Source organism: Zonotrichia albicollis, chromosome 21 (genome assembly GCF_047830755.1).
Source record: "Zonotrichia albicollis isolate bZonAlb1 chromosome 21, bZonAlb1.hap1, whole genome shotgun sequence".
In the NCBI taxonomy this organism is placed as follows: Eukaryota; Metazoa; Chordata; class Aves; order Passeriformes; family Passerellidae; genus Zonotrichia; species Zonotrichia albicollis.
The window spans coordinates 10034591-10058210 of NC_133839.1; the positions used below are offsets into that span (position 1 = coordinate 10034591).

The 23620-nt window shown below is 49.8% G+C and overlaps 1 protein-coding gene across 3 annotated transcripts in view; it reads right to left on the bottom strand.

Moving 5' to 3' along the window:
- GPSM1 (G protein signaling modulator 1) overlaps window positions 1-10758 on the bottom strand; it is a 65700-nt gene extending 54942 nt beyond the window's left edge. For 2 of the 3 annotated variants that reach the window (XM_005493242.4, XM_005493241.4), the window contains exon 1: window positions 10493-10758. In XM_005493242.4, coding sequence (XP_005493299.2) covers window positions 10493-10743 — 251 coding nt within the window. In that variant the 5' untranslated portion in view covers window positions 10744-10758. Of the gene's footprint in view, window positions 1-100; window positions 473-10492 lie in introns of those variants that run through there. The other variant, XM_014271445.3, reaches the window with a different exon arrangement.
- Between the last annotated feature and the right edge of the window lie 12862 nt (window positions 10759-23620).

The window sequence follows — 23620 nt, forward strand, 5'->3', positions numbered from 1 at the left end:
AGCAGTGAAAAAAACACATGGCACAGCACCAGGCTGCATGGAAAATGTGCCTCAGGAGCAGGGACAGGGAGGAGGAGACAGCTGACAAGGCAGCTCTTACCTTAACCCCTGAGGGTGGTGGGCTGGGGGGGCTGCTCTGTTTCCACAGGGATTTCATGTGCTGGAGGATTCTGCCTGTTCTGATCCAGGGCATTCCTGAGCTGCTGCATTTGTGCTGCACAAACAGCCTCCACCAAGCCTCCAGGAGCAGTTCCATCCACCAACACACATGGCTTTAATTGGGGATGGGTTTTTTTTCCACTTCCATTGCGGTCACATGTTGGGAGCTGTTACTTTTCTCTCCTCTGTGTGTATCTGGATGGCTGCATCCTCACTCTCCTGCCTGAGCCATGCCAGCCTCAGGCAAGCAGCTCTGAGGGTGTCAGCCTCGACAAATGACTCAGTTCTGTCTGCAGCCAGGGCTGCACAGCATCTCCTGCCTTCCCTTCCCTTCCCCTCCCGAGCTGCTGCTCACACAGCTGCCCTGGGCACCTCAGCTCTGCCCTCTGGGCTTGGAGCTCCACAGAGCCCCCAGAAAACCTGAGGGGAATCCCTGAGTCACCCGGGGCCATTCAGGAAGGGATTGCCACCACCGCAGGAGAATCACTTTGCTCACACAGGGAACACAACACAACGTTTGTCTCTGCTCACTCCTCATCCTTACGTGACAGATGTGCTGCTGGTCCCCTCTGCAGAGTGGTCACTCACTGGCACAGCTGGTGACAGCCTTCTGCCAAAAGCACTGCTGCCAAAGGATGGTTTGATTGAAGAGAACACCTAGCAGAGTGAGTTTTTCTTTTCTTCAGAACAGCAGAGGAAAATGTGGGTATTTTCAGTCATTTTGTTATTAACTCCCCAGACACCTGAGAGTGCTGCAGGAGCTCCCTGGGGACCAGCATCTCCTCAGAGCCTGTGGGACCTGCTGGAGCTGCCCCTGCCTGCCCTCCCAGCAGGGCACACGCACCAGAGGCATGAACAGACAGAAAACAGCAGCTTTCCTTTCTCCCCTGCTTTACCCAGGAAGGCACCAAACCACAGACTTCCATCAGCCAAGCAGTTCGTGCTCGGGGTTTCCTGGATTACTGCCCTGATGGAAGCAATTCATACCAGAGCTGGCCAAGGGCTGCAGCCTTAAAATTCTGGGCACATGGCAGTGAACTCATATGTTTTATTATTTAGACCCATGCAGGAGCTCAGAGACTCAGCTGAACTCGGAGGCCAGGAAATGCCTGGAGGTGCACGTGGAGGATCACAGTTCCAGGACATTCAGCTGCTTTTATGGGTGTAAGTCTCCACTGAAGCACTATGAGATGTTGGCCCATGGGCTCCCCAAGCTGGAAATCACAAGGGCTTGTTTGTCAGGGGGAAAAGAGAAGCACCAGTGCCTTAGGAAGCCCAGTGTTTCCATGTGCTGGTCGCTGGTGGTTTGTATTCCTGCCTTCATGCTGCAGCAGGCTTGGCTGATAAACAAGCTCAATCTGATGGCCTCTGTGTTTTGCAGCAAGATCCAATCCCCAGAGCATTTCCTCCATACAAATCTCTGCAGACAGCTGCTAAAAAAAGGGGCTGTTGCTGCTGCAGCACCAGCTGGGATATGGTGAGTGCACAAGGACAGCAAGGACAGGACCCTCCTCAAAACCCTGCAGCCCCTGCCCATCCCAAATCCCTCCTGCACAACTGGAACTGCAGATGTGTGCTTCTCCCCCTCCATCTCTCACCATACCCCAAAAGACAGCCACCCCCAAGGCAGGGCAGCTCCACTAATTCCCACAATAGAACTTGCAGGATTTTCTGACAGGGAACATTGCTCTGTGTCCCTCTCTCCTTTTTAAATTAACTGCTCTTTTCTCAAAGCCTGAGACAGGGAACTCATGGACTCACAGGTGCCTGAGCACTCAGGGCTGCTGTGCTTCCTTCCAGCCCTGGCTCTGGGCTCTTCTCAGTGATCAGAGCCCAGGGCCACCCAGGCTGCTCCTCCTGTGGTCTGCAGTGTTCCCTTTACCAGGGACACCTTGTAAACAGGCATTTAATTCACTGGTAACTTCCTCCTAAACAACTTTCTGCTCCCTGCTAGAACAGCAGAGCCACTGTGATTCCGTGCGACACCAGCGCTGCAGTGCCCAGCAGGGCTCAGTGAAGGACAAAGCCAAGGTCTCCAATTCACAATTAGCACAATTACCCTCACTCTGACGTGGGCAAGGAAGTGCTGAAGGAAAGGAGTGGGAGTCAGGACATTCAGATCCCAGTTTTACCACCTCTGTTCCCTTTCACCCTGATGGCTGTACAATCTCCCACCCTTGAAAACAGGAACAATATTTCCCAGAAAAGCTGCAATACAACACTGGTGTTTACCATGCACTCTGGAGCCCTGGAACGGATGCAACCCTGCCAGGATCCACTCAGCACCATCACACAAACCATGAATAACAGTAATTAACAAATAGCCCCAGAGAGATGAGTATTCATCAGCATTTCCCAGCTCTCCTCAGGCAAGAACGGATATTCCAGATGGAGTGCACAAAGAGCCACCTCAACTCTGCAGCGTGCATCACCCAAGAAACTTCTCCCACAACTAATTTGGGCTGAAGCTGCTCCAGAGCACAGGAAATTGCAGCAATTCACACCAAAGTGCCCAAGGAGGTACCAGCAGGTACAGGTGAACACTCAATGGCACCTGCTGTGACACCCCCAGAGCAAACACAGCCCAGGGCTCTGCAAAACCACAGGAGTGTCAGCAAAGCCCTGGAAACAGAGCTGGGAAGGCAGCAAACCCCTCTGTTCCACCTGGAAATGCACATTTGTGCAGCTCTGTTCATCAAGGAATGCAGAAACTCCACCACACACCTGTCCCAGCAGTGGGGTAGGGCTTCCCCTGGGGAACTCAGCACAACTATTGATTATTTGTGCTGTCCTATGGCAAAGCTGATCTCCTCTGCTGCAATCCTATAAGAGAAGCCAATCCTGCCAGGGAGAGGCTGCAGATCAGGAAATCTGCCCCAAATCCCATCACAGATCAGCAGCTGGACCTGCAGCCACAGCACGCAGGGAAGGGCTCCCATTCTCAGGAGCCAGCTCTGCTCCCATTCTCAGGAGCCAGCTCTGCTCCCATTCTCAGGAGCCAGCTCTGCTCCCTGGATGCAGGAGGTGTGAGGGGAGCAGGGCAGGGTGCCCAGGGCAGGAGGGGAGCCCTGTGAGCCCCTGGGTGCTCAGAGCAGCCCCCAGCAGCCACCCTGTGTAGCTCAGAGCCAGCTGCAGACAGAGCTGACAGCTCCCAGCCCTGCCCATGCATTTTTAAAAGCAGCTTCCAAGACAAAACATCTGCTCCCAGGTGGAGCATGAAGCAGCTCTTACAGTGAGCTGTGTTATTAGTGTTTTCCCCATTTAAGTCCTTTTTCTTGGCCTTTCTCTTGCATTAGCCCCCAACTCCCAGTGAGGAGCCCCTCTGGCTGCTCCAGAGGGTGGAAGAGCAAAGGGTAACAGCAAAGCTTGAGGGGAGCCAAGACAATCCAATATTCCTCTTCCAAAAATCCCTCCAGGGGTAGCAGCTGCACAGAGCTATGGTTCAGAGCAGAAGGTGAAGCTTCTTTGGATGGATCCTGTTTAATCTCAGAGTCAGAAAGGAAACACCTGTGGTTCCAGTGCCTGCCATCCTCAGGCAAAATCCTCTCGCTGAAAGCAAACTGGGAATAGATTTTTAAGCTATTTACTCCTGCCCTGAAGGTCCTGAACAGACAGCAGCACTGCTTGCCAAATCATCAATTCAGGGGTTTGCTGCTGTTCCGGTGTCCAGGGCCTTGCAGAAAGTGTTCTTATCCCTTCCACTGAAATAGGAGCAGCTATCAGTGAGGTGCTTCAGCAGATGCTTGTTCCCTTTTTCCAGGCTCCAGTGGGACAGGGATCCCTCAGGCCATGACATTGGTTTGGGTTTGGCTGCCCACTCTGAAGGCTCTCAGCCCCATGCCTCAGATTCAGTTCTAAACAGATCCTGTCTCTGCTCTTCTCCTAAGAGAACACAGGTCATGGCTATTGTCCTCAACCAGCCCTGTTAATTTTATCTCAGGAGAAGTGAGTTAAGTGACTTAAGTACAGAGCTGTGCTGCAAATTGCTCATTTAATATTGCCCTTGAAACTGCACTGTAATGATAATTTTTCACTTCCTTCCCTAGGCAGTTGCATAACATTGCTGGGCATTGTTTAGAGAGCTCCAAAGCTGAGGCAGCCGTGTCCCTTTCACCCTCTCCTCACCAGGCACTGCCAGGGATGTTGACTTTCTGGTTGTGGGGGGATTTTTGGATTTTTTTTTTCCATTCTATTAGCTTATTACATTAAACAACAGATGGACGTGACTCTGAATGCAAAGAGCCTTCCAACAAAATGATTCCTGCTTCCTTCAGCTTTCAGTGGGAAAAAAATCCCATTTATACCAGTTAAACCTAAGCCAATTAGAAAGTCAGATCTGTCAAATAACATTTAATTAAAAGCATCTTTAGGGAGGGAGCAGCCCAGTCAATGAAAAGCTTTCCCACTGACAATATAAATAGCCCAGCCCCAGAATTCACTTTGTGGTTGGGACACTCAGCCTGTGTGCCCAGACCAGCAGGAATTTGGGTTTCATGGCTTTGGTTGGCAAAGGATTTTATAAGAGGGAAGTGGAATTCTGGAAGCTGGGCTGGCTGATCAAAGGGGCACAGAGAGCAGGACTGGGATGGGAGGATGGGACACAGCACCAGATACACTGAGAGCAATTTGGAGAGAAAATTGCTCTTCAAGCAGAAGAGCATCAAGAGTTAAATAAAATCCCTCTCTCCATTTCAGAAACTTGCTGCTTGTGGCTTCTTGCTGTGAGTGAGACCTGACAGAGTTCAAACCTGTTCTTCAAGCAAGTCTGGACACCACCTCGAGTGCAAAATCATGAGACAGCAAGAAATCCACATACCACAAGAGAAATGCAGTTTGTGTTCTCCAGCACCAAAGTCTGATCTGCTGGAGAGGAGGCAGGAGAGCACAGAGGGGCAAACAGGAGATGGGGCTGAGACAGCAGCACCTGCTCTGTGGGGAGCTCAGAGCAGTGACAGAGCTGTGTCCTGGGGATGTGCTAAAGCAGCACAGGTGAAGGGAGCCACATCTGAAGTGCCTGGATCAGGACACAGGGCAGGCTGAGGGCAGGGGGCAGCAGGGGGGTCCTGCAGGGACCCCTGTCCCACCCCAGCTCCAAGCACAGAGAGGCAGAGGTGGGAATGTCACCCCTGAGAGCACACCTGAGCCCTCCTGCTTCAACAGGAACACACACACACACTCCACAGGTCTGAACCCCTTCCACCCCAATGAACTTCCTTTAACAAACCAAGCCATTCTATCACTGCCAGCCCCTAAAACATCCTCTCCTATCTGCCTCCCACACATGCTCCCTCCAAGCCTGAGGCCTGGATCAGTGAGAAGTTCATTCCCCAGACTTTTACCAGCATTTCCAATTTTAAGCCTTTCTGCTTCTGGCTATGGCTTTGCTCATCCTCAAGGCACCACCAAGGCAAGGCTTTCCCCTGTGATTTATGTAATAGATCAGGAAAAACTCAATGTCTGGGACACTCATCCCTGAGCTGGAGGAGGGGAATGCCAAGGGAGCTGTGCAGCCTGTTCCTGTCCTCAATCACCATGGTCCAGCTGCATTTGGATCAAGAGAGGAAGAGCCAAAAAGGATTTTAAAAATCACTCTTCTATAACAAATCAATTTCTCAGCTTTCATAACACGTTTTCATCCTTTGGTGTAACAGGCACTGCTTCCCCTAACTTTGAAAATAAGGGGCAGCAGATCCCTAATTGGCCACATCCTCCAGGAAAACAGGAATTAATCACACACAGGATTTTCCTGTGCCATAAGCAGCTCATGCTGTGGAATCAGAGCTCTGACAGGACCTGGAGCCAGAACAGGACCCAGCTCTCATGGAGTGAACAAAACTGCTGCATCAGTCACCATGATCCATCACCAACCTCCTGCTTACAGGAACTCTTTGCAGTGTCCCTCCTCTCCTGCTGGCCATGAGCTCCCTCCCAGGAGAGAAGCAGTCAGTGACCAATGCAAAGGCAGCCAAGGCATGGAGCACAGCTCCCTCCTGCCCCACAGCCAACATTCCAGGTGGGAAGGGTCACAGCTGCTTCAGACCCAGCCCTGGTGTGATTATTAACATTTATCTCACAGAAAACTGGCTGTGAGGGGCGTCCTCAGGCCACAGCCCAGTCACAAACTGATCTGACTTCAGCTGACTCAGAGGCAAACTTGCAATAAGCACAAACACGTGGCCAAGGCACAACATTCTCTTTCTGGTGTGCCTGGCACAAACATCCCATACAGGGCACAGGATTTGGGGACAAAGCATCCAGAGGGACTGCTGCCACCCAGGAGAGGCACAACAAGCAGCACCTGGCTCAGTGAAATGTAAGGCAGCACAGGAGAGGGCAGAGCATCAGCTCAGCTCCATTTAATGTGCACACAGCCCAACCAACACCCTGAGGACAAGAAGTGTTTGTGTGGCAGCAGCACCTACAGGGCAGAGGCAAAGCAGGATCCCTCTGTGCACAGCCCTGCCCCATGGGAGAGCAGGGGCAGAGCTGCTCTCCCCACATCCCACCAGGTGAAACACAGAAAAACCAAAAAGGACACCCAAAACTCTGGGGAAACCTGCAAAGCACCAAGTCCCAGGTGTGCCCAGCAGGATCCCTCTCCCTGCTGAGTGCACACTCAGTGTCCTGCCTGCTCACATCACTCACCAGGGCTGAAAGTACAGCTGAGAAGTTCAGAACATCCCAAGACAGAAAATCCAAAAAGGACACCCAAAATCCTGGGGAAACCTGCAAAGCCCCAGTCCCAGGTGTGCCCAGCAGGATCCTCCTCCTTGCTGAGTGCACACTCAATGTCCTGCCTGGCTCCCCTTTGGGATGTCCACAGACTCACCAGGGCTGAAAGTACAACTGAGAAGCTCAGAACATCCCAAGACAGAAAATCCAAAAAGGACACCCAAAATCCTGGGGAAACCTGCAAAGCACCAAGTCCCAGGTGTGCTCAGCAGGATCCTCCTCCTTGCTGAGTGCACACTCAATGTCCTGCCTGCTCACATCACTCACCAGGGCTGAAAGTACAGCTGAGAAGTTCAGAACATCCCAAGACAAATGTCAACAAAGCCAACACTGCCTGCTAAGCTATCATGTAATTTTTGCCCAGGCCAGCTATTATGCAGCACAGCTATTTTAGAGATGTTTGTCCTGTTTTACACATCCTTCTGGCCTGGTGGAGACTGCCAACAGAAGAAAAATCAGAATCTTTCCGAACCTCAGAAATGTAATAAGCAATTTCAAGTTTAATCTACAGAGTAAACAGAGACCAAATGGCCATTCCCAGTTTTCTGGTAGTGCACCTGAGCCCTTCCCCAATCCCACAGAGGAAGCTGATTGCACTTTGCCAAACCCAGCACTGCTGCTGGTGCTAATTTTCACCTCAGGTAGACACAATTAAATACCACCTCTTGGAAAGAAAATAGCTGTTAGCCTTGTATAAAGTCCAGATTCAAACACTGGGTGAGTTTATTTTACAAGAACTGGGGAAAATACCAAGTATTTCATGGCATTGTTATCCCTTACACACAAAACAAAGAACAAACCCACCTCAGAAGAGGATTTTCTCCCCAATTTGCTTTGCAAACCCCAGTTTTCTCTGCCTCAACCACCAGGCTGAGTTGTGCCCTCTCTCCCTGTCCCCCATGTCAGAAGGCCAGCAATTTCTGCATGCCATTTTTGCCATCAGAAGAGGAGGAAGGAGCCTCCTCTCCCCGAGCTCTGTGGCGCTCAGAGCACTCTCTAATTGCCCGATGCACATTCAGGTCAGGTCCTCACCCTGGTGACACTAATGAGTGAGATGGGGACTGTTTGTGACACAATCAAGGAAAGTTTGTAAACATCACAAAAGCCAGGAGTGCTTTGGAAAACAGAGACTGCAGGAGAGCAGAGAGCAAGGGAAGGGGAAGGTGTGCTTGTATCTGAGTTCTCAGGGCAGATTAATGCATTTCTGGAGTGACTGCTGCTTGATCAATGTTCTTTCTGTGTGGGATCAATAACATCTCCATGATGTCAGTGCAGGACAGGGAGGGTTTCCCCAGGACAAGTCCATGTCTCCCTCCCACACCCAGAAATCTCCAGAGTGGCTTTTTAAAAATCCAGGAGAACTCTCTGGGCAATGGTGGACGTGTCCCCAGCATGGGCTTGTCACTGTCCACAGTCCAGAGGAGCCATTGATGGATTTGGTGCTTCCTACACCTTCCAAATCAGCCAGCCAGCACAGAGGGCAGGTTGGAGCACCAGCAGGTACTTCACAGCTCCTACAAACCCTATTCTGCCCAACAAGTCCTCAGAGGTTACACACAGCTGAATTAAGGCACTTGAATTAATACCAGCCCAAAACCCCATGGAAGGTAAAGCACTAACTCAGGCTCACACAGAACTTGGCCAGCTCAAATTTGAGGGGCACAATCACAGAATTGGACAATGCCAACAAACCCCAGCAGTGACCCCACAGATCCACAACTTCCACAGCCCTGGACTTCCAACAAGTCCTGTCAGAAACTCCACAGCTCTGTGTAGCAAATGGCATCAGAAAGGTGAGCAAATGCAGACAGAGGGGCAGAAGCACTCTGGGTTGTGGTGCACGACTGCTGTAGCAAAAGTTTTGACTGCAGTCTCTGTAAATAGAGATGTTTGGCCCAGTCAGCACCCGGATTATTTGCTGTCAGCACAACAGAGCACATGCCTTTGTTTAGGAGGGGTTGAATTTAGGGAACCACTAAAGGATGTCATAAAATGAATAAACACTTTCATTTTTGGCAGGTTTCACCTCACCTCACCCTGTTTCCTAGAAGGAAAATGCCTTCCCCAGCTCTCCTGCCTGCACAGGTACCTTCTGCAGTTCTTACACCTCAATGCTCCCAGAAAAAAGAAAACCCCACATACTGTAATTAAGATTATAGTACAAATTACTAGATTTTTAGTCCCAGTCGCCAGAGGTTCCACCCATCACACCAGACAGAGCCACTGAGTTCAGCCTCAAGTTTCTGCACTGCAATAAAGTGAAATTAAGGAAGAAACTAAGTTACCACTTATTTTACAGAGCAGTAGGAGCAGAGGCTCCGCCAGCGCTTGCTTTCAAGGCCTAAAAGGCACAGCAGAGACTTGTAAAACCACATGCCCTGCCAGAGCCACCCAGATAAGCCACAGGAAAACGCTTCCCATTTCTCTTCCCCAGCAGCTGGGAGCAGAGCTCGTGTGCCGGCACACATTTGTGATAAGCAGTCTCCCACTAAAATTTCCTTTGCAAAAGCGACCAAAATCCACACCCCAAAAAGTTTCCATGAAAAAGAGAAAGAAGCAGCCCAAGTCTGGTTAAAATCCATCAGGTTTCTCCCCAGCTCTAGCTCGCCCAGAGCAGGCAGAGCAATGATATTAACTCTGCTGCCTCCTTTTCCCTGGAGTTGCTCTACAACCCAACATAACCAAGAAACACCTGCTGCCCACCCTAATGAACCAACACTCATTAAAGCACACAACCCACTAGCTGCTGTGCTAATTACTGCAGAGCCTGCAAAGAGAATTGGTGAAAAGCTGCTGTATCCCATACACTAGAAGCATTTTTGGGCTTTTTTAGCCCTCTAGTCCAGGCACTGCATCACCTCCACTTCAGACAGCTAGAGGAGAAATAAAACACCATGGTGAACAGCGTGAACAACGCTGTAAGGCCTCAAAGTCACTCATTTAGTCGTCTTTGGGTTTAGCGTTTTCCACTTTAGATCTAAATGAAGAGAACGAGCCTCGCCACGAACGCCAAACAGCCTGGAGCTATTTTTCTTCCCCAACCCTGTGTAAATTTCTGTAGCGCCCAGTCCTAAAGCTGAGACTCCCAAGTCTCTGCAGTGCCATCAGGAGCCTCCCATGCCAATGCCCAGCACCGGGGAGCTCCGAGCATCTCCCTGCCCAGCTGAGGAGCCGCTCTCCCCCTTGGCAGGGCAGTGCCACGGATCCCCCTGGGGCTGCCCACCGAGGAAGGGAGAGCCGCGTCCTTCCCGGCTCCATCCCCGCCTGTGCAACAGCTCCGGGCTCCGCTGCGGGAGCGCTCCCTCCTCCTCCTCCTCTTCCTCCCGTTCCTCCGCCGCGCTCCGGGGCTGGGCTGTCCTCAAGGAGCTGTGTGTCCCCAAGGAGCTGTGTGTCCCCGGGGCTCGGGGCTGGGCTGTCCCCAAGGAGCGGGATGTCCCCGGGGCTCGGGGTGGGCACGGCTGTGGTGCCATGCTGCCCCCAAGGAGCGGGCTGTCCCCGGGGCTGGGCGGGCTCGCAGCTCGGGGCCGGGCTGTCCCCAAGGAGCTGTGTGTCCCCAAGGGGAGCGGGCTGTCCCCGCTCAGGCTGTCCCGGCCCCGCTCACCTGCAGTGGAAGCGCCGTGCGGCGGAGCCGGGGCTGTCCCCGCCGGGCGGGCTCGCCATGGGCGCCGGCCCCGCGGCGGGGAGCGGGCAGCGGAGTATGGCAGCGCCGGGAAGTGATGCGCCGAGCAAAGAAACTCGCGGGCAGGCCCCTCCTCCGGCTGATGTCACCCGGCCTGCCTCCCTCCCTCCTGCCGCCCGCCCGGCACGCCGGGTCCCGCCGCGGGACGGGGAGCGCAGCCCCGGGCACGGCATCCCCCGGGCTGGCAGAGCCCCCGTGTGCCCCCGGGACACCCCCTGGGGACACCCCGATGGGAACATCCCCGGCAGTGCCTCAGCGCTCACCTGGGAGCGGCCCCGAGCGCCTCACCTGCGCGTTATCACCGGGAGCAGCATCGCTGCTTCCTGCCCAGCTGCAGCTCTGCAAAGCCCCAATGAGTCTCGGGCTTGGCTTGGCCACAGCCCTTTTGTCTTCGAAAGTGTCTGCACCTGGAGGCAGGCAGGCAGGATGAGCAGCTGGGACCAGGCAGGACCTGGCAGGGCTGTGTTTGCTATGCTGGGTCAGCAGGGCTGTGCCACAGCCACACAGCAAAGTCTGGCTGCTCTCTCTGGTAGTGAGGAATTCCCCAGGAAAAGGGATTTTCCCTCCAGCCCACAGCAGTTTCTTTCAGTTAACTGTGTCCTGCTGGAACTTGGGGCCTTAAGTGTTTCTTTCCACCCAGACACCTGGAGAAGGATGCAGGTCATCTTCAAACGCTGCATGCAGCTCATTGTGTTCTCCTAGGCTTGAGATGCTCCTGGAAAAGTTAGGGAGTTGGTGATTCAGCAGAAACCTGGCTGAAAGTCAGAGCCACTTACCCAGCAACAGCAAATTAAACATCATTGTCATCACAGACCCACCCCCAAATAAGCACAGCTGTAAACTGTGACTTTCCCTGGGTTCCAGCAGCTTGCTCTGCACACACAGAACCCTCTGTGGTGGTAATCCAGAGCCATGTCTGTTTACTGCCTCTTTCACCCTGGGGACCTGCTCAAAACCCCTCTCAGGAGTAAACCCAGATCCTGCTCAGGAAAGAACATCATCAATAACGCCCCACTAGCAAACCACAAAAGCCTCTTTCCCAAGAGCTAATTGATTGGGTATTTAAATTTGAAACAAAACCCCATAAACAAACCTGTGTCTGTGTCTCAGCTTAGGAATAGTCTCAATTCTGTAGATAAACCACAGCAGAGAAAGCTGAAAGCATCCTGCTGAGAGCTGTCTCCTCATCCATGGAGATGTGGCGCTGTCCTGGGTGCATCATTATCCCAAAAAAGGAACCCCCTGAGTAACCAGCCCCAGAACCCCCACTGGAAGGAGCAGGCTGGGACACTGTGCCTCACACCAGCCAGTTTTTACCCAGGTTTGTGGTTTCACTGAGAGCAGCAAACATCCTGCTGCAAAGCAGCTTTTCACAAGCCATGGAAACACGGGACTGCTCCGCTCTAGGAGATTCTGGCACTTTGGAGGGGGTGTTTGCCCTTGCCTCTCCCTCTTCCAGGCAAGGACAGCGCAAAAGATGAAATCCAGCCTGTGGTGCTGCTGCTGCCCTTGCTCAGCCCCAGGCACTGAGGATGCCAAGCTGGGCTGGCATTCAGCAAGTGTGGGAAGACAGAGGAATTGCCCTTTGGAGAAACAATGCTGGAAAGGAGAGCAGGGGAAAGGAGGGAGGAGGCCAGCTTCCATTCTGGGCTCCAGCCAGTTCTCTGGTGTTCCACAGAGCTCTGGGCAAGCAGGGTCACCCCCACAGTAATGACACAGGAATGGCTGGGGCACATTCCAGGCCTGGGGTGTGCAGGAGGTCAGGCTGAGATGAGTGTAATGGTCCCCTCTGGCCTTCAAACTCATGAATTTGCAATGGATCATTTATCATCTGACAAACTCGGCTTCTCTTTCTTCTCCTACAAGTGGCAAATAGGTCACAATAGATTTGAATTCATTAGATGAAATAATTCAATTACTTTGCTGTGGGTTGGGTTTGGTTAACCCTACATGTTCATGCCAAGAAGCTCCCTGCAAGCACTTGGACCTCAGCCACAGCTCAGATCCATTGCTCAGCTGCAATGGAACAGGAAAATGATCAGAGTACAGAGAGAAAGAAACCCCAGAACTTCAGAAATGCCACTAATTCCTCTGGTGAGCTGTGTGCATATGTGCTGGGAAGGACCCAGAGCAATCAGAGAGGCTCCAGATGAATGTGACAAGTGTGACCTACCAGAGAAAGGCATGAGAATTGATTTGTTCGGTGAGATAAGATCAAGAAGTGGAGCTGGAATCTTTAGCTGTTAAAAGGGCTGCTACAGAGCGGAAAAAAGGAGGAGTGGATCCTGAAGAACAGGGCAGGGTACAACAGAGCTGGGCCAGAATCCAGCAAAGGCAATGCAAGGTTCACTTTCCTTTGACATTACACACCCCTGCACCTCCAGCATCTTTAGTTTCTTCAATCTCAAAGCTCCAAATCTTGTTCCTCCCAGTTCCTGAGTGCCTCTGCACCTTCACTTACCAGCAGGCAGAATCCCAGCTCTAAGCAATAGGATTGCAGGATCCTTAAGGCTTCTTGGGCAATTTTTAACATTTCTTTTATAAATTGATGCCCAAAGCTATCACAACACAAGATGAAAGAGCTTCAAGTATTGCCATATTTCCTTCCACTTGGAAGAGACAGCCTTGAGAGCAGGAAGGCACAGAAAGCCCAAGGGAAGACAGAGAGACAGAAGACAACAGAAAATTTTGCCCATCAGTTAAGGATTGGCAGGACACAGGAACATCCCTCCACTGCCTCCATGTCTTCATCATCCAGACACACCAGAGCCAGGCACTCCCTCCAAAACACAAAGATTTATCTTAATTAGCATGGCAGCTCTCCTGCAGCTCATGGAATGGATTGCTGGGGGCCTCTGCTGGGGTTTGTGTGCAAAAAGAGCTCTGCAATTGAGGCTCCAAGGCTGACAGACCCCAGCTGAAATCACTACAGAACTGGCACTGTAATTGTCTTCTCTTTCTGGCAACAGCTGTGATTAATCACCAGACTTTGCACTGTCTTTTTTTTCCAAGCCGGCAGGTTCCAAAAGCACCTTGCTATTGTCCTGCATTCAATTTTCTAAATCCCTCTAAACATAGCCTGCAAGGAAATTCTAGGTTTGAACCAGCCTAGAAAAGAACCACACAGCAAAACTGAAGAAACTTGGTCTTGGCTTGTATCAGTTTCACAGCTGTGAATTTACATGGGGACAAACTTATCTCGGAGGAAGTTTGCACCTTTTTTAAAAACAAACTATCCCAGTGGATGCAGCTCCCTCTGTGTGTAGGAGATGAGAGCTCACAGTGGGTGTTTTTCAGCTGGATCCAGCTCTTCCCCAGTACATATAGCTGGAGGGGAGGGGATGATGTGCAGCCTCGGCCAGGGCTGCTTTCCTGTGGAACATCACTGTTGGTGCTGCCTCATGCCAGTTTGTAAAGTGGAGATAACAAAATAACTTGTACCCATCCCTCCTGGGCAAAGAGCAATGGCTGGAGATCTCTAATGTGTCACTGAGCTGTGAGCACAGGAGCCTGAATCAGCCTGACAGCAGTGTGAAGATGGGTGTGAGAGAGGAGTTGGCTTTGTGAAAGGAAAAAGGAATAATAAAAATGCCCCTGGAGGGTCTGAGGGCTGGTGTGCAAATCGGGGCCACACACAGGAACGTTTGCCTTGGCTTTGGGTTTTCATAAAGCATAATTACATGAGTTGCAACAACATCCTCCCCAGAACAGCTCAGAGTGGGGAGGGAGCAGGAGGGAGTGCTTAGCTATTCCTTTAGTTAAAACAACAAATTAAGAACAAGGTTCAATGTCTGTGCTTGGGGAGCAGAAGCCTCCATGCTGCTGAAAGATTGAACAGGTCTAAATAAAACTGCTGTGCCACACAGCTGCTTTTTCAGGAGCTGGAAAGAAATTACAGTTTTCAAGGGCTTTTACAATCCTTCCTTGCACTGAGCCTGATCCTAAGGCAACAAAACTCCTCTGATCAGAGGGAAGGACTCAGTGAGGAACCATTATTTTATCTCCAAAGTAGAAGCACAAAAGGTTATTACAATCTGCAGATAACCTGTAATAGAGACTCACAGCCAGGAATATTATTCATACCTGAAATAAAGAGGATCATCTGAGAGTGAAGAGTTGTTTTGCTGACTGTGATTGTCTCTTTTAAAAACCTCTTGGAGCACAGACATTCAGGAAAAGCTCTGAGTAACGAGCTCCTCTGAATAATTCAGCTGCGTGCAGGCACTCCTGAACCAGCCCCAAGTGCTGAGCACAGAGGGGCTCAGGAGAGCTCGGGTGCCCAGTTTGGGGTGGCTGAGCTGGATCCAAGCCCTTCCCAGAGCCTGGGCAGGGACACAGCCTGTGGGCTCTCACCTTTCCTTCCCCACCCCTCTCTGCTGGTCCAGCATTGCAAACACACATCAGGACCTCAGTGATTCTCACCAGCTCCATCTCCTCGTGTTTGGGTGCACCTGAGGATCTGGCCTGGGCTTTGTGGATATTTATACATCCTGTGTCTCTGATGTCCCTGAATTTCCTTTTCATTAATGCTCCTCTGGGCCTCAGAGGAGACAAACAAAGCAACAGAGCTCATCCGCTTCCTCCAGCCTTCAAGCCTGGCTGCAAATGCTTCAGTAAATAAATAGCAAGAGACCCTCAAAATGCCCTTGCTCGCAGCCTTGAGGAGAGTTTGATGAGATGGAGCCCTGTGGGCTGGCACTGGCCTGCTGGGGAGATGGGGATGTTTGAGGCAGGGCCAGAAGGGACTGTCCTGATGCCTTTGTGTTAATGTCATGTATCCCTTGGATCCACCACTGAAATCCTGCTCTTGGCCTCGGAGCAGAAAGACTCTGCAGAGTGCCTGGGAAGGCTTTTGAACTCAGCAAGGTTCAAGCACAGGAGCTGATGTTGGGCAGTTTGCCTCTGTGCCCCAGCCTCTCCTCTCTGGTGGTTTCCTAAGGGGCACTGGGGCAGCTCGCCCTGGCACCCAGCGATGGCTGCAGCAAATTGGACATGCTGGAGGAACATTTCTGCTTCTTTCTCATCCCTTGGTGAATTCCCATCCTTTCTCACTGCCTGGGAGCATCTCTTCTGTTCCTGCAGCAGAATTCAACAGCCTGGTGGTGTCTGTTCCAAGAGAGCTTCAACCAAGAACCCAGCGGGGTGGTGGAGGCTCTTGTGGGGCTGACCAGAAATATTCTGGATTTTTCTGACCTTGCAAGCCTTGATGGCAGTACCAGGGAGCTCTTCTTGGAGGCACCTTATCAAAGCTCTATTGCTCAGACAAATATGCCAGAGCTCAGTCACGATCAGTTTCTATTTACAATGTTGGCAGTGGATTTGTTTAACCAACTTCAATTTCCAAGAGTCAACAGCCAAAACCCCAATCTCTCCTGCTGGAAGTCTGGGAAAACCTCCTGTTGGCATTGACTGAAATGAAGAGCAATATTGTGCTAAGAACTGAAAGCCCAGAGGGGGAAATAAACATTTCCACCTTTGAAGGGGGCTTTATTTCCTTTTAAGTCGTAACTGTTGGTACTGACATTAATTACAAGCATGTTTGGATTTGTTTTTAAACAGACTGTCAATATTTGCAGCGTAATTGCATTATTTAGTCAAGCTTCTGCAAGTGCTTTCCAAACACTCGGGGTGGGACCGGTTCCTGCGTGGCTCCCAACAATTGAGTGAAGCAGAGGCAGGCGGAGCAGGAGCTGCTGCTGAAGTGACTCTGTCACAACCACAAGGTCACCAAGGCCCCTGCAGCAGAGCCCCTCCAGTCCCCAAACCAGCCCCTGGTGGCAGGAAGCACATTCTGGTTATCACCAAAACTGCATCAAACCACAGGCTCAGGTCTGAACCCATCGAGTTTCTAATCAGCAGTGAAAGGCAGTGCAAAAATACCACCATGTACAGCTCAGCTCTGCTCAGCTTATCCACATTTTTCTACATTTCCTGCATTTGAAGGTAAAGCTGTTCTTAGCATTCTAGTCAAATATTAGGATAATATTTTAGCAACATTAAGCAGCATAAAAGTAATAATTCTCATTAATATGTATCAGTTATAAAAGTAATAATTCTCATTCATATTTATCAGTTATAAAAGTAGTAATTCTCATTTTAGAACTAGCAGACACCATTAATTCTGATTTTTGAGCAAATAACAGAATACACGGAAAGTTTCAAAAGCCCAAGAAAATCCTTCCATGTGAAAGTGAGGAAGTCCTGGCACAGGGTGCCCAGAGCAGCTGTGGCTGCCCCATTCCTGGAAGTGTCCAAGGCCAGGCTGGACAAGGCTTGGAGCACCCTGGGATAGTGGAAGGTGTCCCTGGATGAGCTTTAAGATCCCTTCCAACCCAAACCCATCTGTGATTCTGGGATTTTATTAAATATCTTACAACAAAAGTGAGTGGGATTACCCAAGTACCTCATTAATCCAATACTGGTGCAATGCTAATATGGGAGGCAGTCAAAAGGGCTGAGGAATGTCAATCCCTTGCTCCAGAAAACTGTTCATCAAAGAAGCAATCTTTCATATCATTTCAGTTAATAAAGATAATTCTGCTGACATAATGTATTTAGACTTCTGCAAAGCAATTGACTTGATCTTGCATGACATTCTGATAAAAATAGTACTCAAAAAAAAGAAAAAAAAAATCAACGTAGCTTATTTTAAATGGATGGAAAAATTAGTAACATGCATCAAAAAGTAATTATCTGATGAAGGAATTTCTAGTGTGTCCAAAAGGATTTACGCTTGCTACAGTGTTATCCAACACTTTTATCAATCCAACCTTTTATCAAAGCACCATTGCAGCCAAAACTGTGAATATCACCTTCAGGAGTGATGCAGAATTTGCAGGCAAACTGGTTCTGTTTGCTTAAAGTGACATTTAAAGTGTGATTTAATCTTAGGTGAGAGTTAGCTTTATAGACAAGAAATTTTCTGGGAATAAAAAGTGTTTTAGTCCAGGAGAAAGTGGCACACCCAGAACTTGTAGTGAGGCAAATTCAGCCTGGAAATAAGAGGTGATTTTTAGTTGTAGGTAATTAAACAGTGGCACAATTAACTTTTCAGGAGCAGACTGCAGCCTGCATTAGGTGGGGTTTAGAAGAACCATGCCCAAAAATGCTGCAGTTCAAACACAAATTCTGGGGCTGCTGCAGCGTTCACCCAGTGCTTGTGTTAACCCAGATCTTTAATTAGACAATCTGCCCTGTTGGCTGTGAAAACACTCCTCTCGTTTTACCCATTGATCAGGTTCTCCACGGATATTTGAGATTTTCGCTGGCAATGGCAGGGCTGTGTTTGTGGTGCATCGATCCGCGGGTGTTTCACAGCCCTCACAGCCCCAAGGGATGGATGGCAGCGTTTGCTCCGAGTGCCCACTGATCCAACATTGGTGCCCTTTGCAGGGAAGAACAGCCCTGCTTCTGACGGACAGGTTTGGGCTGGCAAAGCAGCGTTTGTCTGTCCATCTCCATCCCCTCTTTTCCTTGGTGTCACTGCCATATTTTCTGAAAAACCCCCTCGCCAGGATTTTTTCTCCTGGGGAGCTGCGAAGCCTCCGAGAAAAATGAAAACAATATTATCTCATTTGCTTCTCCTGTGTTTTGCTGCTTTGGAATGTGGTTTGGAAGATTGTTTATCCAACAGGTGCTTGTTTGATTGATGGTTTCATGTGAATTGTTTTAACTTAATGATCAATCACCATCAGCTGTGTCAGGACTCTGGAAGGAGTCATGAGTTTTCATTATCATTCTTTGTAGCTTTCTGTCTATATCCTTTTATAGAATAGAATAGACTAGACTAGACTAGAATAGAACATAATATCTTAAAATAATAAATTATCCTTCTAAGAACATGGCGTCAGATTCATCATTTCGTCCTGGGACCCAGCAAATACCACACAGCAGCCCCTCAGAGCACTGTCTGTCCCTCCTGGCTGCTGCTGGTGACTTCCACTCAGTGATGTTGGCATAGGAACCAAAAAGGAGCATTTGGGAACCCTTCCAGTCCAGGCTATGATAGGACATTTCCCTCTCCTCATCTTGGTCTGTACAAACTCAACACCTTGCTAGCAGAAATATTCATCAAGCCCACGTTTTCCTACCAAATTCTTGCACAGTGCTGGCACTCTGTGCCCCCTAAATAACCATCATTTCCAGGTGCCCAGGATCTGCTGTTTCTCCACACCCATCCTTTGCTGCAAGCAAACAGAAACTCCTCAGGGTCAGCTTCCCTGCTTACATAAACTGGGAGAGCTCTGGTGCTGCAGCGCTTTACATCAGCAGGGAATTGAGCCTTCATCATAAGCAGGGCTTATTTTCCATTGGAGATGGGCAGGCACTGGTATCTGTTTTCCTTTGCACTTATCTCCATATAGATTCATTTTGTCAATATTAAGGTAATGTTTTTGTTGGTTTGCATGATTATCTGAAGAGACAGAGAGGAAAAAAAAAATAAAAATTAGGCCAGACAAATAAATTCCAGCCAGTCAGAAATGATCTTGGGTTCAATGACTGTGCTGCCTGGCATCCCAGGGGACAGCAGGAATGAAACCCCAGCAAATCTGAGGGCAACCTGACTTGACAGAGCATAACAAGGCAGGAGAGGGCCTGTTGTGTTGGCTTAACCTGCTGCTTCTCCACTGACACTGCTCTGGATTGGCATTTGGTGGGGAAACAAACACAATCCAGGGGAATCAGATGAATTTATGTGCAGAGCGTCAGCAACCCCAGGGGCTGCTCTTAGCAATGGGGGCTTATAAAGCTCCTCTGCTCTCATAACCTCTGCTAGCTGTGCTCATGTCCCAGCTGGGACTGGGCAGGGCAGCTCTGGTGCCAGGGCTGAGACTGATGGCCTGCAAATTGCTGAGGAGATAGAAAGAGCTGAGAGGTGGAAGGAGGGAATTTGAAGGCTGAAGGCCCAAGGAGAGCACTCCAGAGAGGAATAAATGCAGCAGGGAAGGGGAACTCTGGCTGGCAGCATCTGCTGTGTGGGCAGGGCTCAAAACAGGCAGCAGCAGAGGTTACAGGAGGACCCAATTCCCAGATTCTGATTGGACTGTTTGGATTTTGAACACATCATTCCTGTTGAAGGAACAGGCTAAATCTTGCCATTCTTGAGAGCTGTTTGATGCCTTGTTGAAAGGTTGAAGCAGAACAAAGTAACATGTGAAGAAAAAGCAGTGGAGCACAATAAAACACCCTCACAGAGTGCACAGAGCTTTGAGACTTTGCCACCAAGGACTCTGAATTTCCAGCTCAAAAGGAATTTTCCTTCTTTTATTTGGTGACACAAATATAGCCAGATGTGCAGCAGCCTGCACACTAAGCCATGGTAAATCAGGAGACTTTGAGGTTTACAGGATAGGATGAAAAGGCAAATTGGTGAAACTTAGAGGAGCTAAAGCCCACCCTGGCCCCATGGTGGTTCCACATAAGTCAGATTTAACCACTGCCCTTAGCTGGGAATGGTGTCTGATCCAAGGAATTATGGACTCAGGCACTCAGGACCTGGCAATACATGGTAATGAAGGCAGCCCTGCAAAAATAATGTTGTTAGTGTCTCACAGCACTGCATAGATCACTGTGCTTGAGTGCCAATAAATTGGGGCATCTGAGCACAGTAAATCATTCCCATTTATCTGATCCCTTAGAGAGCAGGGCTTGGGGCTCACAGCACATTTTGTCTCACTTTTAGGTGTAACAGGCTGGATTGAGAGCTTTACCAGATGGACTCTTCCCCAGCTCCAAGCCAAAAGAACAAACTGGGAGCATCCCTGAGCAGTGGGGTCTCCAGTCTGTGGGTTATCCAAGCAGGGAATGGACTCTGCTTCTCGTGCCTGTGAGGCTGTTGGACACGGGGATTGTGCCTGCTGCTCTGGTTTGGGGCACAGGGAGCACAGAGCTGCTCCTGCCCCCACCAAGATCCACAGGAATCTCTGCAGCATCTCCTGAGTGTTTTAGGTCAGGATTTAAGACACCTCATCACTCTGAACTGTAATTCTCACCACCCACGTCCCCTTCCTTTCTCACTTGGCAGTGCAGGGAGACAAGGTGGAAGGAAATGTGCCATTTTACCTGTAGATTGGTGATTTAAATTGCCCACTCCCGGCCTGGCACTATAAATCCTCTCCTGCAGCTGGAGAGCCCCGTTTACTACAGCAGGTTTCCATGGCAATGCTGTGCTCTCTCACATTCCACTGCACCGTGCAGGCAGCCCCCCCTCCTCACTTCAGATTCCATTCACACAGTCTCCTATTGATAGGAAAAAAACCCAAATGGGCCATGGATAGCTATTTGCTATCTTAACACACTTTTTCCCCAATAACTCGATGATGGATCTGTATTTTAGCACATCAAGAGAACACTTGCCCTTTGCCAGACACCACTTGGCAGGCAGCATAAAATCCAGATATTCTGAAGGTCTAGTTCTATCCTGACACACATTACTCCTGTTATTTTAGGACATCAGTAGGAAAATACGAGCTTGATATTCCCTTGTGTTTCTGGCTGCCAGCCAAGCCAAGGCAGCGTGTCTGTGTTGCAGCAAATCCTTCCCTGAGCTTGGGCAGCCTCCTGGCAGCCTCCCACCTGCATCCAAGCTGTTCTCAGCACTCAGTGCAGCTCAGCCACTGAGGGGATGGCACAGCCCATGGGAAAAGGATCTGCTGCTTCCCAGCAACGTGGGAGGGAATTGGGAATTTTGTCTGCTAGGATGGAAAATAAAAAAAGAGGAAATGTTATCAGTGGTACCAGCGAAAAATCACTCCTCCCCTGTCTCTGGGTGTTTTACATGAGCACTGATATCTCACAACATTACCTGTGGAGGAAGAAATTTGTGTCTTATCTCAGCAATGTGACATGGCACCATTAATGGGGCAGCCCATTTGTCTCAGTCTTATAATGCAGCTGATTTGAGAGGTGATAAGTACTGCTAAGAATGACTTCAAAGCTTAGGGTCCCCTAAGCTCCTTGAGGGTTCAAATCAAATCCCAATTTATTAAGTGTCTTTATCTTTGTCCTTTTTAACTTCAGGGAGTGTTTTGTCACAGATTCCAAGGGGTGCAGGACTGTCAGACTTCAGAGCAGTGCACTTGGTGTTTTTATCAGCGGCCTCTTCCCTCCATGTGCTCACTCCAAAATTCATGTCACATCCAGTCCACATTTGGGCTTCGATTGTTTGCTAACTGAGAATTGCTGTGAAGATGGTTTACCGTGAAAATTGCTTAGTCAGGCACTGTAAAAAAATCAACAAAGAAATACCATTTTCTTTCCTTTAGCTGGACGTGTTTCCCAAAAGTGGAACTCACAATACTCCCACAAAGCCAGGCATGAGGAGCAAACCAGCAAGAGAATAAAGGAGTGTGGCTGCCAGAGCTGTGGGCTGTTTGTAAGATTCTTGGAGCACGTCTGGAGGGTGCAAAAATTTCAAAACACTGAGACTGGGGAGGAATTGCTGGTTTTGGTTCACATACATCTGCACTTCCTGAATTTTGCTAGACCTTGTGGGTTACTGGGTGAAATATTTCCTTAACAGTGACAGTGCAGAGCAGCAGAAACTGAAGCCTCTGGGAGGTGAGTCTGTATCAAACAAACTTCAAACAGCCTCATGCAGGGTTGAGTAAATACCAAACCCACTTGCCTTTGCCTTGCAAAACCACCAGAAATCCACACTGGCGCTCTGAGTGCCACAGTGTGGCAGAGCTGGGCACTTCTTGCCCCATTCAGCACCTTGTGTGCAAGGGGGAAGTGCTGGTGGGGAAAAAGAAGACTCAAACCCAGAGCATGTGCTCCTTATGGGATAACCCCATGTGGGGGGTCAGCAGCACCTCCCTCAGCAGGTTCTTAGATGAGAAATTCTGCAATATTCTTGCCAGAAAAGCCCTGAAATTCCTTTGTAAAACCTGCTCTGAATGGGCCATAGCCCATTGTCTGATTTGCTAAAATGAGTAGGTGGTAATTGGAGTATCTCAGTTGGGGAAATTCAGTGTTTTGGGTGCCTCTAAATGCTGTAGGAGTTAAAACCCAGGGCCTCTTCCTTCCTTGTTTCCACGAGACAGGAGCTGTGGAGTCAGCAGGACAGAACTGTGCATGCCGGGCTCATGTTGCTCCTGCAGATCTAAAATACAAATCCTAATGGATTTGCTGCTCTTTGCCTCAGCTCACCCTCAGCTCCCTCACTTGGGAGTTTCACACTCTGCAGAAGTGGGATTTGGCCCAGTGATAGGTTTCACTTCATCTCTCAGCAGATTTGTGGTCTAACACTCCAAGATGTGCAGCATAACAGCGTGGCAATCTGTCACTCTCCTGGCTCTTGTCAGCTCCAACAGCTTGCTGAGAAAATACAGAGCCAAAATAGGCACCAGTCCGACCTGAGGGACCCAGAATCACTGCCTGCAGAGAGCTCTGCCTGTCACAGCACACACATTCCTGCTCCACTTGGCTCTCCCACCATCCCAGCAGCCTGGGACCAGCCCTGGCCTTTCCTGGCAGCTCTCACAGCTTCCCAAATCTTCCCTGAGCGTTGTCCTCCCGCTGCTGAGGCTGCACATTGTGTTCTGTGTCCTCCTGGAGGTTCCACCCCTGAGCCCTGAGCCTGCAATTAGGGCTCTTATCACTCGTGCACCCAGAATAGCTGTGGCTCCTCCTGGGCAGGCTCTGCATTCCCAGCACTGAAACCTCTAATCAGCCCAGAACATTGGCTTGGAACAGCTTGAAAAGGGAACTTTGTGACTCCAGCCTGGAATTCCTTGTTTGGTTAGGCTTGAAAAGCTGAAATTCTGGGATGTCTGAGCAAAGGCTCTGAGCAGGGACATTTATTAGATTAGGCTGGGTCTGTTTCTTCAGGAGGAATTCTCAGAGGGCACAGGGATCCGTGGGCATGGAAGGAGGTGGTGCCAGCATCTCACCTCACCCTCTGAGTGCTTTCCAGGAATAACCAACACTCACAATCCTGACATTGCTGCTAGAAGCAAATCTACCTTCTAGAGTTATAAAGAGTTATAAACAATGAATGAATAATTGGAGATATAAACCAGAGAAAGGGGTCAGATTCAATAGAAACCA